At 38.3% G+C, this 20,083-nt stretch overlaps 1 protein-coding gene across 18 annotated transcripts in view; it reads left to right on the top strand.

Annotated features, from left to right (window-relative positions):
* TNRC6A (trinucleotide repeat containing adaptor 6A) overlaps positions 1-20,083 on the top strand; it is a 211,240-nt gene that overhangs the window by 154,157 nt on the left and 37,000 nt on the right. For 16 of the 18 annotated variants that reach the window (XM_073792197.1, XM_073792195.1, XM_073792196.1 and 13 more), the window contains 2 exons: positions 6,044-6,427; positions 16,213-18,786. In XM_073792197.1, coding sequence (XP_073648298.1) covers positions 6,044-6,427; positions 16,213-18,786 — 2,958 coding nt within the window. The remainder of the gene's footprint in view (positions 1-6,043; positions 6,428-16,212; positions 18,787-20,083) is intronic. The other 2 variants (XM_073792200.1, XM_073792199.1) reach the window with 1 other exon arrangement.

Below are 20,083 nucleotides of genomic sequence, written 5' to 3'. Positions count from 1 at the left end.
TTTGTCTAGCCACTTATTCTCTCATGAGTATATAGTGGAGTTTTCTAGAGGGTACATAATGTGCAAGTCACAACAAATTGGATGCAGAAGTAGATGTGAGAATCCACCTGCCTTCTGTTAAGCCAGATGTTAAAGGGATTTGCAAAAATGTAAAACAATGCATACTTTTTTTGTTTTGGAAATTTTTTTTCAAAAAACATTTATTTTTAATATATAAAGGACTTTCTTAATGAGTCAATAAATATTTTAAAATTTTCTTTGTTTAAATTCCTAGTATGGTAACTATCTATAGATGTAACCCACATAAACAAAAAATTTTTGGTGTTCTCAGTAATTTTTTTAAGTGTAAAGGGGTCTTGAGACCAAAAAGTTTGAGAGTGGCTGTCCTATAGTAATAACAAACCTAACAATTCAACAACAACAACAAAAAACTAAACTCATTCTCACATACTTCCCAAATTTAATTTTTGTCTTCTATTTCGTATCTTAGTAAATGGTACTACTGTCTACTCGGATTCCAGGCCAGAAACCTGGGGTTCATCCTAATTCCTCCTCTCTTTTTTTTACCCAGATGGTAATAGTAATCACTAACATTCATTGAGTACTAACCATGTGCCAGGTACTGTTTTTAATTCTTTACATCTATTATCTTGTTAAAACCTCACAAAAACCCGATGGGTGTAGGTATTAATACTTGACTCTGTTTTACAGATGAAGAAACAGGTACAGAGGGGATAAGTACTTTGCCCATGGTCATGTAGCTAGTAAGTTGCAGAGCCAAAATTTGAATCCAGCCAGTCTTTTGAACCTTTACTTCTTTGTTCTGGAACAGTTTCTGTAAGATTGATATTATATATGCTTCCTGAGGACTTTATTTACATACTCCCTGTGAAGTCATCTGAGCCAGGTGCTTTTTAGGGAGGTAAATCTTGCAGGATCTTTCAGTGTCCTCAGCTGTTATTATTCCATAGGATCTTCTACTCCTCTGTGAGCTCATTTTGGTAAATTATATTTTACAGAGCAGAGGCTGGAAAACTACAGCCTGCAGGCCAGATCTGGCCCACTGCCTGTTTTTTTTATGTGAAGTTTTGTTGGAACACAATCATATCCATTCATTTACGTGCTGTCTGTGGCTGTTTTTTTGTGCTACAGCAGCAAGTTGAGTAGTTGCAACAGAGACTGTATGGCCTGCAAAACCTAAAATGTTTACTATCTGGCCCTTTACAGGAAAGATTTGCCAAGCCATGTTGTAGAACACTCAGTTTAGCTGGGTTTTCTGTTTTATTGGTATAGATTATAGTATTTTCTTGTCTTTACAGAATCTCTATATTTGAAGTTATGTCCTTTCTTCCCCAGTACTATTTATATTGCTTCTTTTATTTCCCCCATTGTTTGGGATTACGAAAATTTTGTCTGATTTATTTGTAACAGTGTTAATGTTGGTATTATGCTGTGCCCTACAACAATTTAAATAGCATTTAATTTAGAGATAAATATCTCTTCAAAGTGTGCTAGTTAAAAAAAAATGAAGAAGTATGCATGGTAGTATTGATCAAACTATGTGATCCTGATTGATGATTTCATAAATTTCTCCACCTCTTCTATGCTAATTAATCTATTTTTTTCTGCCTCTTCTGGGATCAGTGTTAAATAATTCCCTCCTCCAGTTTTTCCAATTATTTAATGAGTTAAGCCTTAAGAAATACCTTAATTTTAGAAAATCATCTCTTATTTTTTTTCCATTTTCTTTTTTAAAAATTAGGTTAATTGGTAGTTTACTTTTTTCTTAGAACGATGCCTTGGATTTATTGGTTCACTTATTTGCATTCCAAAAAACTTTTATTGAATCAACAATGTAAAATATTCCGGAGATTAAAATGTAAAATTATAGCATATTTTGTTTATACTCCTTTTTTATATCTGTGTCATATATTTATTCAAATCTTTATTTGCTGTTGGTTCACTTTTAAAGTCATTGATTTCTACTTTTATTTTTACTGATTCCTTCTTACTGCTTCCTTTAGTTTGATTTTTAACTTGAGTTGGTTGCTTCACGTTCATTCTCATTTGTTGAAAATAATTAAGTCTATGATACCTTAAAATTTATTATGTATATTGTTTTCACTATTTTTTTAAATATAATTCTACAGTTTTGGTATTTATTTCCTCTTCAACTCAAAATTTATTTAAATAAGGCAGTTGTATTTGCCTGTGTTTCTAGTGTGATGCCATTGTAATCCAGAAATACCATCTGTATTATTCCTACTTTTTGTAATTTATTGATGTTTTCTTTAGTGCTGGATGGTTTGTGTGTGCACTTCATGACTGTTTCTCAGGTACTTGTCAAAAAAGGTGTTACCTCATTTCAAGATACATGGTTTTGCTTTTTCTCAGTTTTTCTTTTCTGTCCCCACTTGGTTTACACGTTTTGATACTAAGATTTGGTATATAAAGGCTCTTAGTTGTTTATTTCTTTTTAGTTTGTTTCTTTTATCAGTATGCAAAATCTTTATAATGCTTTCTCTTTGAATTTTAAAAGTCTGATATTAATGTTGCTTTCATCTAAGTTTTGTTAGCATTTCTTGTTAGTATATCTGTCTCTGTACTTTTTTCCACCAATTTTCCTGTATTGTTTTGTTTCAGGAGTGATTTTTGATAAGTATATTCCTTAAGTTTGTTTTTTCTTTTCTTAACCCTGTTTAAGATCTTTTATTAAGTAGTTAATTTAACCCACTCACATTTTTATTGATTACAGATATTTTGAGTTTTATGCTTGACATTTCATTTTGTATTTCATGTTAACCGCAATTTAAAAGTAATTCTCTTTATTGCATTTTCTGTCTGTTGAATGGATCGTTTTGTCATTTTTCCCCCTTCCAATGGTTTAGATATTTACTGACATAATTAACCTAAATTTTAACTACACATATACAGCAGCGAAAATTATTCAGTATTTATATCTGTTACCCAGCAACTCCACCCTTACCCTGGCACACCTACATGCACTGTTAGCTTCTCCTTTACTCTTTACTACTACATCCCATGTTTACATCTGAGATTTTACCTTAGATTATTTAGTTTAGTATTATAGTCAGTAGTTACGTGTCTTAATGTTTTTACTGGTGTCAGTGAAGTTTTCTGGCCCAAGAAACTAGTATCTCTTTCAGCCTTATTTTCCCCATGGCGCTTTATTGATAAGAAATACAGGAGTTCTTTGAATTTTTGAGGTAGGTGTGGGGTTGCTGGGTGACCGATGTAAATACTGCTTCTGAGTTCCTAGTCACTTCTGAAGTAGTGTTAGGGTTCTTATACACGTCTTCATGTAGGTTATTCACAGTGTTTTCATGTAGGATATCTTCTAATTTCTTGAATGTATTAAACAACACTTTCCTGTTGCTGTCTCACATAAATAACATCTTGTTTGGGTATTAAATTGTTGTCACAATCTTTTCCCTTTAGTAATAAAGTGGCGGACAAACTTGTATTTTAGCAGTGGGTAACTGCACCACTTTAAGGTTACATTCAATTGCCAAATACCATACTGAGCCCAATACTAGGCATGTAAAAGCTGAGTTAGAGTTTTTATGTGCCTTATAATTTCAGTTACATATACTTGATCTTCTTTTGGTTTCAGAGGTACTTCAGAATATTCTAGTTCCTTATTTTCCTCATGACAGAGGAATATACATTATTGTTACATTCTGGGAGCATAAAATTGTCTAGGAGACAGAATTTTCTACATAAAGTAATTAGACCTAGAATGCACTTGGCCCAAATGCTAATAAGAGGCTTTTCGGTTTGCCTTCAAGAATGGAAGGAATTCCAAGCAATAGATGGAATGTTTGTGATTTTTCAATGTAATTCCTCCTGAAATACAATTTTTTTGTATTACTTTAGAAAAATCAAAATCAGATTTTAAAAAATAAGAGGTCAAGATCATATATTAAGAATAAAAAGTATCAGTATTAGTGATATAGACTAAATCCACCATTTCAGAGAAAGAAGACAATAGTGAGGCTAAACTGTTAAATGAAAGGTGGCTCTAGATCTGAGGGTTTGTAAGAGGAAGTTGGGTGCCTATTGGAAACAACCCATGTGACCAGCACTTTATTACAGAATCATATACATTTTAGGCATTTGATAAATATTTCTTTTATTTGGGCCACAGTAATACCTTTTGTTCACTGAATGTTTACATTATTCTGGGTACTAGATCAAGACTGTCTATACCATATAGACAAGGAAAAAGACACAGAAATAGCGTAGCTAGTGAGTGGTGGGGTTGGAGCTCTTAACTCTCGAACAGTTTTCTCTGAGTGTCCTTACTGATCACATGGAGACGAATCACTTTATTTATCTGACAGTGGCATCTGTGAAGATGCATCAAAATCTCAGAGAAACATTAAACTGCTACAAAAGTATAAAGTGGTATTATGCCAGTCATTAAAAAATAGGCACTCTACAGGCATGCCTCAGAGATATTGTGGGTTCAGTTCCAGGCCACCGGAGTAAAGTGAATATATATTTTTATTTTAAAAACTAATAACTTAAAACTGCCACACACAAAATGATAAAGTGAATGTCACAATAAAGCGAGTCACAAATTTTTTTGTTTCCCAGTTCATGTAAAAGTTATGTTTGCACTATCCTGTAGTCTATTGTTTAATAGTATTATGTCTTAAAAAATGTACATACCTTAATTTAAAAATACTTTATTGCTAAAAAATGCTAACCATTATCTGAGCCTTCTGTGGGTCATAATCTTTTTGCAGCGATAACATCAAAGGTCACCGATCATAGATCACCATAACTAATAATAATGAAAAAGTTTAAAACACGGCGAGAATTACCAAAATGTGAAACAGAGACACAGAGTGAGCAGGTGGTGTTGGAAAAAATGGCGCCGATAGACTTGCTCGATGCAGGGTTGCCACAGACCTTCCATTTAAAAAAAAAAAAAAAACAACCCACCACCATATCTTCTAAGTGCAATAAAGCGAAGCACAATAAACCAGAGTATGCGTGTATAGCCTTGTGTTTGGTGCTCTGTAAACATTAATATATTTAACCTTAGGATAGCTCTGCAAGCGATAGGTGTTATCCCTCTTTTACAGAGGAGACCGCAGGCTTGGGTTTTTACAACTTGTCCAAAGACACAAAGCTTACTAAAGGCAGAGCTGGGATTGAAACCTGGGTCCATCTGGCACCAAAAGTTCATATACCACGCTGCCTCCCTGTAGTTTTAGAGATGGGGTATGTTTTCACTGGTTTAGAGCATTTCCCTCAGTTTATTTACTTACTTAATCTCTTTTAGGAGTCCAGAAATTCACTATAGTCTCTGATTGTTCATACAGTAGACAGATAGCTGTTTTTCAGACTTGCTTAAGACAGGGTATCCAAGTTATTTCTCCAATTTTGGTTAGTCTCATAGATTTCAGTCTGTGATCTTTGTATATACATCCCAGTTCTGAATTGGTCTTATTTGATTCAGGCTTTACATTTTAATAACAAAAAACAGTGTTAACTTTGCTGTTTTGTAAGGGAACTAGCAGGATTATTTTCTACCCTTACTCTGTGTTGTCTTTCAAAGATGAAAAATAGGGACCAAACACATTAAACATGAGGCAGATTAAGAACAGTTACTGGGGAATTGAGGATTCTTTCGGGATTACCAAAACTTGATTTGTCACCTTTGTTATTTTAGTTATTGTGAGTTCCAGAGTTGTATAAACAGTGCTTGTTCTCTAATTGGAGATAATGTGGGAAGGAGATGGTGAGCATGAACTGTCATCCAGGACAGGGAATGCTGACTGGTGTCCATTCCCTTATCAGATAGGTAGTTAGCAGAAGTAAAATTTGATGCTTGGCAGTGATCCTTCTCAAGAAAACTGGAGCCCGTGAATGAGGAAGGATATCCCTGCACACGTAAAGCTTCTGTTCCTTTAGGATTGTTTTTCTTAGTGCCTTTTTACTTAGATGGCTTGCAATGGAGGTGCACTTTACTGGCTAATCTTTTCCACCCCTTTTCTTTTGTTGGGATTAGTGCCAGAACAGATAAAGCCCAGTGTAAGCCAGCCTCAGCCTGCCAACTCTAATAACGGCACTTCCACAGCAACCAGCACTAATAATAATGCCAAGCGAGCCACAGCCAACAATCAGCAGCCGCCGCCGCAGCCGCCGCCACAGCCACAGCAGCCGCCGCAGCCGCAGCCACCACAGGCCTTGCCTCGGTATCCGCGCGAAGTTCCACCTCGATTTCGCCACCAGGAACATAAGCAGCTTCTAAAGAGGGGTCAGCATTTTCCTGTCATAGCAGCAAACCTGGGATCTGCTGTTAAAGTGTTAAGCAGCCAGTCAGAGAGCAGTGCTTTAACAAATCAACAGCCACAAAATAACGGAGAGGTGCAGATCAGCAAAACCCAGTCAGGTGAGAGAAGGCATTTCTTACGAGACTCCAACTGTCGTCATTAGCAGTGTAGCAAGTTTATAAACTCATGCCTGTTTGGTGATGTATTTGTATTCATCAGTATCTGTGTTGTAAAAATAAGAATTCTATACAGAAGTTATGAATGGGGAATCTGAAAATGTTTCCTGTAGGTTAACTAGAGCTCTCCCTCCAGATCTTACCCATTTTAATATACAGCTTATAGCTAAAATTGATTATAAGACTATAGCTAAAATTGAGCACCCCCCCCCACCAAGTCACGTGCTAAGCAACTGTGCACGTTATTGCATTTAATCCTCAACAACCCTGAGAGGTGTAAGCTGTTCTTATCTCCACTTTTCAGTGGAGGAAACTGAGGCACCAAGACAAAAATGGCTTGAGATCAGTTACCACGTGCCGTAAAGAGACTACCACCCATGAAAATTCTGTTCAGAGCACATGCATTTCAGTTATTGCCTCAGAACGGCTTTTCTCAGCTCAGTAATGATTGTGAGGCAGAAGATAAATCCAGTGTGTGATTACAGTTTTCTCAAAGCCCAGTTTGTTTTGATATGTTCTGACGACTGGTTTGTCCATTCACTTATTGAACTATTTTGACACTTTTACCACAAGTCATATAGAGAATTGAGGATAATCAAGGTTCCCACACATGAAAACAGTAGCAGACTGGTAATGAACAGAGTCTCTAGAGCCAGATGGACCTGGTTTTGAAGTCCTAGTTCCACCATATACCAGCATGTGTGACCTTGGCAGGTTACTTAATTGTTACATGTGTTCGAGTCTCGTTTGAGCAGCCTTTCCTAACTATCTCAGGTAGAATATTCACTTTCTACCTCTGTGCTCTCTTATATATACCAGGAACTACTCTATGTTGTAATATGGTATTTCACAGCTAATGAGTAGCAGAGCCTGCACTCACATCAAGATCTGTCTGACTCCAAAGCTATGTTCATAACAACCGTGCCTTGCTTTGGCAGCATATTGGTAGTGATAGGTAAGGAGGAAGAGGGCACAGATGTGATTTTTCGAGCATAGGTAATTAGAGAAGCACATTATTGGAAAGGATGCAAACTTAAATTATCAGCCCAAGTTCATACTTACTTCTACTCCCCTACACACTTTCTTGCATAAGCTTGGCCAAATCACTTAACTTATCTGACTGTCGTTGCTAATCTGTAAAGTGTAGTACCCAATCTGTAAGGTTGCTTTGAGGATGGTATTATGTGACATGTTAAAGCAGCTAGTTTAGTGCCTAATATTTAGGCACTGCATGAATTATCTTCCCTGAAACTTTTACTGAAGGACCTGCACTTTTCAGGAGGAAGAGTCTGGTTTAGATATGTTAGATCTAATGCCAAGCAATTAATAATTTGGTTTGAAGTTCCTCTGGGAAGTCAGGTTGGAAGCAAAGCAGATGTACTGAGTCATCAGCATCATTGTGGTTAAAACCTAGGAGAGGTTATTTATACAACAAATGCTTGAGTACCTACTGCAAGCTAAGTAATAGTGGTATGATAATTAACAAACAGGAAAGTGGGATAGTAAATTTAGAAAATGTATGTTGAATATGCTTTTTCAATTTGGGAAATGAAAGAGCAAAGCCGTTTTTGAAATGGAAACAATGGGAGTATAAGAATCTTATTTCTCAAAAATTGGTATGGGTCAAGAAACCCAAAAGTGTTATGGGCATACATTCAGATGAAAAGAAAGCCTATGATGTGGGCATAGGAAGAAGTCTTCAAAAAAAGGCTGAGAAGGGAAAATATCCCACCTGTTTCTAAAACAACTTTACAAAGGTGGACTGCATTAATGTGGAGGTTACGATGGAAATAAGGAGGGTACAGCAATCTGCCTGAGGTTTAAAATTAAATCCCCACACAACTAGAGAACACAGAGGATGAAGGCAAAGCATTCTGCAGAAGAACCAGACTTGTGCTTTTGTCTTGTTTTAAACATTTATGACTCCCCCTTTAACAGCATAGTCACGTATTTACCTTAAAATATTTTTGTAGGTGCTACTAGAAATGATAATAGAAACACTAGTCACATAATAGGGCATTGGGTGTCTGTGAATTAGGGAGGACTTCTTAGGTCTCTCCTGGCTCCTGAAGGGCTAATAATAATATAACAGCAATAATATTAATAATATAGTGACTAACCCTTATGGGGTGCTTATGACCCACACACTGTATTAACATGTTTAATTTTCATTTTGCAGATTAGAGAATAGCTTAGCAATCAATCAAGAGCAGCGTACTGGACGGTACAAACAGCATGAACAATAGCCCAGAAACCCCAAAATTGCATGTTGTGAATTACATGTAGTTCAGAAATGTGGGAACATAATCTTAACTGTTTTGTCTCTTTGTACTTGTGTTTGATTTTTTGGTTTCCTGAACAGAGATAGGTAATGGAATAGATTTGACATTTAAATTAATACATGCAATACATACATAGAAATTTACTTAAAAGTTTGCATGGTAAAGATGAGGAGTTCTGGATACACTTCCCTTGTCCTCACAGAATGCATTTCTCGTTTGTTCACTGCAGTCAAGGAAGAGGGGTAGTACCTAGATGACATTAGGTATTTTCTAAATTAGAGGTCACACAAACTAAATGCCTTCATAGGCTAGCAGGTAAGTGGAGTAAAGGATGAAAAGAAGTAATGGGAGCTGTGGTAAATGTATTAATTTTGTACCCTGCCTGACTACCTTTACATTCTCATTTTAAGTTTTTAGAACCTGTGCTGGTCAAACCACACAATGCTGCAGGCTGAGCTGCCAGTTTGTGGCTGTGCCTCAAACACTTAGTGATGGTTTCAGTCATCACTGAAGGACCTCTCTTTTGCAGTTGATTTCTTAGAGCCTTAAGGTATCAGGCCTTGCTCCTCCCCCAAAAAAACCCTTGAATTGGGGGGCCTGAAGGCTGTGTGATAAAGGATTTGGGGGGACTTACACTTAACAGGGCTGGCAGCAGTATTGTTCTTAGGGGGCAGAGTGTTCCAACCCACATTTTTATCATCCAACTGACATGACACATGCAGAAAAGTTAAACAAATAGATTCAGATCCATCCGTTGTTAGTACATTATATATACATACATATGCAAACGTGTGCACAAATGTTCATTGCACTTCACCTTTAATACTTCCACAGGTAATTTCTTAAAAGAATAAGGATAGTCTTTTATACAACCATGATACCACAGTCACCGTTAAGCAGAAGAGGGATGTTTTCAGCAATATCCTGTGATACGTAGTTCATGTTCACATTTTTGCAGATGGTACCAAAAAGTCTTTGTTTATAGTGTGATATCATTTATATAAAATATAAAGCTTGCAAGACAACATATTTTGCTTATGAGTAAACTCAAATACAGCATTTTGTGTGGTTACCACTCAGTTACCTACTGTAGAAGAAAGGAGATGTTAACAAGAGAGGGGTACACAGGAGTTTTCTATTATATTAGTAGTATATACCTTAAGGTGAGGGGTGTGTGAGTGTTTTTTATATTACACTATAGATTTTCCTACGTTTCAATTTTTTTAAGAAACTTAAAGTTTCCAGAGATGTTTAAAGATTAAAATACTGTCCATCCAGCTGTGCTCGTCACTGTCTTTTCGGTGTAGTACACATCCTCGCTGTCCTGTAACTTCCACTTCTTGCTCTCAACTTGTCCCTTGGTCTGTAAACATATTCAAGTCTTTATAATCTTTAAAATAAATTCCTTTAAACTCCCATTCTCTTGGGGCTATTGTAGAATTTCTCTCTACTTTTAGAGTTCTTACAGAAATACTCTAGACTTGGAATCTCTGATACATCACTTCATTCCTCTGGAGTCTGGCTCCTGCTCACTTGACTAAAGTAGCTCTTACTAAGGGCACTGATCTTCTGTGTGCCAAATCCAGACTTTTTTTATTTTTAATTGTGGTTACAAAATAGACTTTTCCATTCTTATCTTAACCTGTATCTACATTTTTTATCATTGACCCCTTCCTTCTTTTTAAAGCTCTTTCATTCTTTCATTTTTCTTTGACCAGTTTTCAGATGTTACTCCCTCCCAAGGCTTTGTTTCATCTCTCTCCCCAGTTTTAGGTTCCATGTCTTCTGGATTTCTTCAGCTGATGTTGGGCCCTTCAAACTCAACATGTCCAGAATCGAACTCATTATCTTGCCACATGCCAGTTTCTCCTTCTGGATCCCATTGCTCAAAAGGTCGGCAACCCCATTCATCCAGTCACCCATCTAGAACTCTTAAAATCATGCTTAACTCTCCTTCTTCTTCATGTCTACAGGCCACTGGTTTATCATGCCCTGCTGATCTTAACTCCAGAACATCTCTCAGCTTTCCTCTCTCCTCTGCACTGCTGCCACCATTGACCTGGTTCAGACACTCACCACCTGGTCTAGAGCAACAACCCTATGAATGTCTTCTGTAGTCGCCTCTCCACAGTCCCTACCCCAGAAACCAGTCATGATCCATACACTGCATTTGGTTGTGGTATTGCATTTGTCTTCTTTAACCTGCCATGCCCGTTCATTTACATGTTATCTATGGCTGCTTTCCAGCTACTATGGTAAGTAGTTGCCACAGAGGCCATCTGGCTGGCAAAACCTAAAATCTTTGCTAATTGGACCTTTACAGAAAACGTTTGCCAGCCCTTGGACTAGAAGCTAGAATAACTAAGGATACTTTTCTTTAAGTTTTTTTGGCTGCGTTGGGTCTTCGTTGCTGCACACAGGCTTTCTCTACTTGCGGTGAGCGGGGGCTACTCTTTACTGTGGTGTGCGGGCTTCTCATTGTGGTGGCTTCTCTTGTTGTGGAGTGCGGACTCTAGGCACGTGGGCTTCAGTAGGTGTGGCTCGCGGGCTCTAGAGCACAGGCTCAGTAGTTGTGGCGCACAGGTTTAGTTGCTCTGCGGCATGTGGGATCTTCCCAGACCAGGGCTCAAACCCATGTACCCTGCATTGGCAGGCGGATTCTTAACCACTGCGCCACCAGGGAAGTCCCTAAGGAAACATTTTTAACTTTCTCATTCAAGTACTGTTTGAAATTGTGCATCTAAGGTTTTCTCATATTCCCAATGATAACAGTTCATACTTCCTGGAAATACTATAAAACCTAAATACTGTTAACTTCTGAAGGTCTTTATTTTTGGTGAGATTGGAAGTCTTTAAGGCAGAAAGCACATATTTAGCCATTTTGTTACATGATACATTTTTATTTAGGAAATTGTATGAATTTTCCTGGATCTAAATTCTTCCTGAATGAATTATGCAAGTCCCTTGAATTATCACCAGTCTTTGCTCTACCCCACGTATCTTCTTTCTGAATAGGTGCTACATAATGCACTGCTATGTCCTTTTTTTTTTTTTCCTTTGGCCATGCCTCATGGCTTGCGGGATCTTAGTTCCCCAACCAGGAATTGAACCAGGGCCCTCAGCAGTGAAAGCGCAGAGTCCTAACCACTGGACCGCCAGGGAATTCCTTTTTTTTTTTTTTTTTTTATATTCTTTTTGAGGTATGGTACTAGAGCTGCCCTCAGTCTTCCTAAGGCAATTTTGTATGAGAGCAGGATGCTGATGACATTTTGGACTTCAGATGTTTCTCAGTTAAGTTCAGTCTTCCAAATCTTAGTTTAAAATTTGTATTTTGCATTACACTCAGTAATACTGAACTGTCCCCTTTCCTGGAAAAGTGTAATTATCATCTTCTACTTAATGATGTTTCTATATGTTTGTCTTCCAGATCATTTGTAATGATGGCTTTTGGCTTCCTTATGTGTAAGGGAAATATATTATTTGACTTCTTCCAATTCTGAAGTAGTCTCTGACTCTGAAATGTTTTAGTCATGATTGTTGAGGAGTCCTGCACTTTTTATAATTTTAGTCAGGCTAGTAATCTCCCCACCCCCACCCTGACTCCCTATCCCACTCCCCTACTCTTAGATTTTTATTTTTCTATCTAAGCTGCAGTGTTTTTTGTAACAAAAATGGCTTTGTGATCCAGCCTTGGTAAATGCAGCTTTTGAGATAGCCTTTTAATTTAGGTTTTTGGGAAAGTGTCAAGTAGGTTCCAGATTAAAAATGGAATTTTAGCTAATAATTACTGATGGCATCTCTTATTTTCCTAAAATGCATGGGAGTACACGGCAAAAGGCAAATTTAGAACATTACCACCTCCAAACTAGGTCATGACCAGATTGTGAGAGAAAGTTTCACTAACATTAAAGGTGATAGAATTGGTTTGCCAAGTGTATTCTGCGGTTCTCTGGGGCTTTTTGCTTTTGATGTATTTGGGCATTAAAAAAAAAAAAAAAAACTTTAAGTAGTCCAATCTCTGTTTTTTTAATGGTTTCTTTCTTTGCTTTTATGTATAAAAAATTCTTATTCACAAGTAACTTCTTGGTTTCGTCTTAACACTGAATCATTTGGTATTGTTTTTGTTAGGTTGTCCATTTAAAAAAATCTTTATAAAGTATTGAATATTCCTTTTGCTGATTTAAAATGCTAACCGTTGACATATAACCTTAGATAATATACTTGGGGCTGTTTCTGGATTACTTTTTCTGTTCAATTGAAGTTCTTATGTACTCTGGTAGTACAGTGCTATTTAACTGTTACATGATAACAAGAGTTTGTTTAATCCTCTTATTTGTTTTACGTGAACTTTTAAATCACTTTAATCAAATTACAGACTCTTGTTAGTATTTTTTTATAATTGAATTAAACTTAAAAGGAACATTGTTATATATTCCTATTGAGGAACAAGTTTCTATACTTAATCAAGTTGTCTGCTATGGTCTGCAATAAAGTTTAATCATATATGACTTTTTAAAGTATTTATGTTAGCTTTATTCCAACTTCCTTTGTAGTTTTTTATTTTTTGGCTGTGTTGGATCTTCATTACTGCGTGCGGGCTTTCTCTAGTTGCGGCGAGCGGGGCTACTCTTCGTTGTGGTGTGCGGATTTCTCATTGTGGTGGCCTCTCTTGTTGAGGATCACGGGCTCTAGGCGCACGGGCTTCAGTAGTTGCAGCATGCAGGCTCAGTAGTTGTGGCACGCGAGCCCTAGAGCACGCGGGCTTCAGTAGTTGCTGCACGTGAGCTCTAGTTGTGGCGCACGGGCTTAGTTGCTCCGTGGCATGTGGGATCTTCCGGGACCAGGGCTTGAACCTGTGTCCCCTGCATTGGCAGGCGGATTTTTAACCACTGCGCCACCAGGGAAGCCCCCCAACTTCCTTTATAGTTTTTGTGGCCATTACAATTAGGATCTTTTTTCATCCCATTTTGCTATAGTCCATGAGATGATGATGATGATGGCTTGATTGTTTTAGATTTGGAGAAAAGTGGATGGATTTGGGACTTCGTGATGTTTTGGTTTTGCTGTGCACAGGAGGGAATCAAGGATAAACGTTAGGTTTTAGGAAACTTACTGAGATGAGGAAAACTAGTAAAGAAGCAGGATTGTGTTTTCCTTTGGGAGGAGGCACCTGTAGGGGTATAATCTAGGAGCTGGCATCCTTTTTGAGATATCTAAATGGAGATTTAAAGTAAGCAATTTCGTATATGATTTCTAATTTTGTTCTTCTTGAGGGAGGCATGGTGGAATGACATGTGCTTTAGAGATAGGACTGAAAAATAATGAAAATCACTGATACACATTAATTAATGAAAATAATGGTCCTCATTTATTAAGTACCTAATCTGGATCAGATATGGTTCAAAGCACTTTTACTTATTAATCATTTAATCCTCACAACTGTATGAGATAGGTACTGTTACTATTCCCACTTTACAGATGAAGAAACTAAGGCACAGAAAGATTGAGGATCTCACCTGTGGTCACATAGCTGGTAAATGGCAGAGCGGCTTTTAAACCCAAGCAGGCTGGCTTCAGAGTTTTGCTCTTAATTACTACACCAAACTGCCCTTCATGGAGCACTTATTTGAAGCCGGCACTGAGCCACATACTTGGCATATGACAGTAGGTTAACTAAACAACCAGGTAAAGAAGTACGTACGTACTGTTTGTATCCCCATTTTGCAGGTTTGGTCATACAGCTACTACATAGAGTCCAGACTTGAACCTGGGTATCTCTAGAGTTCCAGCCATGTTCTGAGCCACCTTGCTTTTTTACCTAATGATGAATCTTGCCTTTCTTACCTTATTTTCTACAACCTTTGAGCCTCGATTTCCTCATCTGTAAAGTGAAGGTGATGCCTGTGCTCTAGGGTTGTTTCAAGGATTCAGTGACAACATTGCACATAAAGCACGTGCTCCAGAGTGCCAAATGGTGTTGCTGACAGTGCAGGTGCTGGTCTGTAGATTTGCTTTTACCCAGTAAGACTGAGCGACATGTTAGTATCCTTTATTTCATGAGAAAAATCCTCCTCATAGGCACTGAAAGATGAAAAGCTTTACCTGGCAGCTTAAAACTGCCAAATGATTCTTAATCAGGGAGCAGAAGTCACAGTCACAGAACTTTATATCTATCTATCTATCTATATCTGTATATCTATATTTGGTGAATTATGTATACATTTCTGGTCTCTGTCTAGTCCTTTTTTTTGCTACTCTTTCTAGCTTATCACCTTTTGCTGCTTAACAATTGTGCTTTGAGAGAAAATGATGCAAGATGAACCTGATTTTCCATATTAGCAATACCCTTATAGTGAGTGACACTTAACTTTCTGGGCTTACAATGCCTGGTGGTTGGTTCATTGCATCTGGGACGTGACTTGAGCATATGTATTACTGAGAAACACTACATATGACTCTGATTACTACTGTAGTAGAGAACTACAATATGAGCAACCCGCTAGGGACAGTCTAAATGCAAACATCTTATGCAGGTTAATATTTCTGAGGATTTCCATCTACCAGATTCTTAAACTGAATGAGAGGAATGAATTTGGGAAAGCATTAGAAGCACTAAAACTGCCTGCCCTACATGCAGTACAATAACTAGATGATAACATCAGTACGTAGCAGTAAGTCTAAGACAGGATTATGTGACCAGTCATTAATGTCTTCAAATGTCAGCAGTTGATTTTTTAATCATAACTTTGATCTTCAGCATATCAACCATTTTTCTGTTGTCTTCTAATAAACATGGCTATTAAGACATTTTTATGAAGGAGAATAGAACTAAAATTATTTTTACTTGCATGTAGTATTTTTCAGATTGAATATGAACACTAATGAAATGGAAATATAATGGAAAAGGCTTTATAATTCTTATAAACTTGTTGTAATACCCAAAACAGTTGTGAAAAAGCTATTTTAAAAAAGTGTGGATAGAAAAGGATTCCTAATATATTTCTAATACATTTTATCAAGTTTGGCCTGTTCACTTGTCTTTAACCGTTTATATCCCAGCCCCTTCTTTCCCATGTTGGGCCTCCAAGCCTGGGTTGCTCCATTATCCTAATCCATCATTACTACCTTGTCCTTCCTGACTCCAAATTCTTTACTTGCTGATATGTTAACAATTCACTCATTCAAATATTTATTGAGGAACTCTTATGTTCCAGGTACTGCTCTAGGCTCTTGGAATAACATCAATGAAGCAAGCAGCAAAATTCCCTGCCTATGTGGAATTAATTATTGGATATGGAAAATTGGTGGCTGAGATATAACGAATGCCTTTGTAATTGTACTGCCAAGTATTATAGCTTGTTGATGTTGAGGAGCCATGTACATTTATAATATATTCATCAGTTTTCCAAACATTTCATGCATTTTTGTGCTTCTTCTTTATTCTAGATATAAACCACAATACTTCAGGATCCCATTATGAAAATTCGCAGCGGGGACCTGTGTCTTCTACAAGTGACTCTAGCACAAACTGTAAGAATGCTGTTGTAAACGACTCGCCTGAAAAAGAAGCATGGCCCTCAGTCCCTGGCAGTGATCTAGAGTTGGCTTCAGAATGTGTGGATGCTGATTCTGCCTCCAGTTCTGAATCAGAGAGAAACATCACTATCATGGCTTCAGGGAGCACAGGTGGTGAAAATGATGGCCTTCGGAATAGCACTGGACTTGGATCCCAAAACAAGTTTGTGGTTGGTAGCAGCAGCAATAATGTGGGCCATGGAAGTAGTACTGGGCCGTGGGGTTTTTCCCATGGAGCCATAATAAGCACATGTCAGGTCTCTGTGGATGCTCCTGAAAGCAAATCAGAAAGTAGCAACAATAGAATGAATGCTTGGGGCACTGTAAGTTCTTCATCAAATGGAGGGTTAAATCCAAGCACTTTGAATTCAGCTAGCAACCATGGTGCCTGGCCAGTGTTAGAGAACAACGGACTTGCCCTAAAAGGGCCTGTAGGGAGTGGTAGTTCTGGCATCAATATTCAGTGCAGTACCTTAGGCCAGATGCCTAACAATCAGAGTATTAACTCTAAAGTGGGTGGTTCTTCTACCCATGGTACCTGGGGAAGCCTTCAGGAAACTTGTGAATCTGAAGTAAGTGGTACACAGAAGGTTTCATTCAGTGGTCAACCTCAAAATATTACCACTGAAATGACTGGACCAAATAACACTACTAACTTTGTGACCTCTAGTTTACCAAACTCCGGTTCAGTACAGAATAATGAGCTGCCTAGTAATACAGGGGCCTGGCGTGTGAGCACAATGAATCATCCTCAGATACAGGCTCCGTCGGTTGTAAATGGCACTTCCCTGTCTCACCTTAGCAATGGAGAGTCAAAAAGTGGAGGCTCTTATGGTACTACATGGGGTGCCTATGGTTCTAATTACTCTGGAGACAAATGTTCAAGCCCTAATGGCCAAGCTAATGGTGACACTGTGAATGCAACTCTAATGCAGCCTGGCATAAATGGGCCTGTGGGCACTAACTTTCAAGTGAACACAAATAAAGGAGGAGGTGTGTGGGAGTCTGGGGCAGTGAATTCCCAGAGTGCATCATGGGGAAATGGTGCAAATTCTGGAGGAAGTCGAAGAGGTTGGGGAACTCCTGCACAAAACACTGGCACTAATATACCCAGCGTGGAATGGAGCAAACTGCCTAGCAATCAGCATTCCAGTGACAGTGCAAATGGCAATGGTAAGAAGTTTACAAACGGATGGAAATCTACTGAGGAAGAGGATCAGGGTTCTGCCACATCTCAGACAAATGAGCAAAACAGTGTGTGGGCCAAAACGGGAGGTACAGTGGAGAGTGAAGGTAGTACAGAAAGCACTGGACGCCTTGAGGAAAAAGTAACTGGGGAAAATCAGAGTAGAGATAGAAGAAAAATCGATCAGCACACATTACTCCAAAGCATTGTAAACAGAACTGACTTAGATCCACGTGTCCTATCCAACTCTGGTTGGGGACAGACTCCTATTAAGCAGAATACTGCCTGGGATACCGAAACGTCACCTAGAGGGGAAAGAAAGACTGACAATGGGACAGAGGCCTGGGGAAGCTCTGCAACACAGACTTTTAACTCAGGGGCATGTACAGATAAGACTAGCCCTAGTAGTAATGATACCTCATCTGTATCGGGGTGGGGAGATCCCAAACCTACTCTGAGGTGGGGAGATTCCAAAGGCTCAAACTGCCAGGGGGGATGGGAAGATGATTCTGCTGCTACAGGAATGGCCAAGAGCAATCAGTGGGGGAATTGCAAAGAAGAGAAGTCTGCATGGAATGATTCGCAAAAGAACAAACAGGGATGGGGTGATGGACAAAAATCAAACCAAGGTTGGTCCGTTTCTGCCAGTGATAACTGGGGAGAAACTTCAAGGAGTAACCATTGGGGTGAGGCTAATAAGAAATCTAGCTCAGGAGGTAGTGACAGTGATAGGTCCGTTTCTGGTTGGAACGAACTTGGTAAAACTAGTTCTTTTACTTGGGGAAATAACATAAATCCAAATAATTCATCAGGATGGGATGAATCTTCTAAACCGAATCCTTCCCAGGGATGGGGAGATCCTCCAAAGTCTAATCAGTCTCTAGGTTGGGGAGATTCGTCAAAGCCAGTCAGTTCTCCGGACTGGAACAAGCAACAGGATGTCGGATCTTGGGGAATCCCATCAGCTACAGGCAAACCTCCTGGTACAGGCTGGCTGGGAGGACCTATACCAGCCCCAACAAAAGAAGAAGAGCCCACAGGCTGGGAGGAACCATCCCCAGAATCCATACGTCGCAAAATGGAGATCGATGATGGAACTTCAGCTTGGGGAGATCCAAGCAAATACAACTACAAAAATGTGAACATGTGGAACAAAAATGTCCCAAACGGCAGCAGCCGTTCAGACCAGCAAGCACAGGTACATCAGCTGCTGCCGTCTGCAAGTGCCATCTCAAACAAGGAGGCGAGCAGTGGCTCTGGTGAGTTTTTATTTTATGGGGTCTGTGCTACAAAGTACTTCACAGTATTGTGAACCTTGTTTCAAGTTACTGTTATTATAAAACTTGTCTAACGAAGTATTTGGATGTGCACACAAAGCTTTTTTTAACTCTAATCCAGGAGAAGTTTATAGGGAAGAAAATTATGGGGAAGGTGTTTACCATCAGGGAACAGAGCTCTGCCTTTGGCAGTGTTGGCTGTGAATCCCACATACTCCATTCTCCGTTAGGAACGCTGTAGAAGGCAGAATTGGAAAAGTGATGTCAAGCTGGAATGCTGTACACTTTTTTTCAGTTCTTCTGAGTCAAGCCATCACGTTTTGGTTTTATTATTTGACTAAAATATCCCCAGAAATAAAACAAGTATCTAATAAGCACAGTGCTCCCTAAGAAACTAGGTACTATATTTGGCCTTAGAAGGAATTTGCTTAAGTAGGCATGAAATCTAAGTCTATTGGATATAGCATGTATGTATGTTTGCTTAAAACATTTAATAATATCTTTCTAGTATATTCCACTTTCGTCTTATAGCAAGGAACTAATTCCTATCCTCTGCAAATTATCTTGACAATGACATTTTTCATTAGTTGTCATTGAGATGTGTTGCCTTTGTGAATGGAGGTTTTATTGAATAATCCATTGGATGTAGAGACAGAAGTGTTTTCATGAACTAACCCTTCAGCACCGAACTTTTTTTCTGAGTATTATTAATTTAGATATAATTCTTAGAAAAAACAGGTATGTATCTAAGGGGAAGGCTGTTTTGGTTCTTTTAAACAACGTGTTTATGGCTTGGCTTTGCCTTGCTTCGGACAACCTAATAAATTTTTTAAGAAGCATTGTTCAGCATGTATAAAAGTAGGATGCCTACCTATTATTAGTCTTACAGTAAATTGCTTTTTCCAAAACAGTGATGTTGAAAGGTTGTACGTATAGTAAAAATTTTATACACATACTGTACCCAGCTTGATCACCTGCTTTAATTCACTAGGTTTGACTCAGAATGACTTGACTTTTCCAGGAGTTAAATTCATCTTCAAAGGAGGATGACTTGCCATAATTAAGGTTATTCAAAAGAATCTGCTGTACACCCAGAGGGCAATTCTGAAAGAAGAGGTGAAAAAAAAATTCATACCATATAGTTAAATTACAATAATGGGAAATTATTTGTCTTCTTTACATGAAACAGATGCCATCCTTTCTGCCTATCACATTATTATTTAATACATAAATGTGAAGGTCGTCTTCTTTTGTTCCCTAAGTATTCCTTATTGCCTCT

The sequence above is a fragment of the Tursiops truncatus genome, chromosome 15, assembly GCF_011762595.2.
Source record: "Tursiops truncatus isolate mTurTru1 chromosome 15, mTurTru1.mat.Y, whole genome shotgun sequence".
Taxonomy (NCBI): Eukaryota; Metazoa; Chordata; class Mammalia; order Artiodactyla; family Delphinidae; genus Tursiops; species Tursiops truncatus.
Note: the sequence above shows the minus strand (reverse complement) of the source record. Positions and strands in the feature narration are given on the sequence as shown.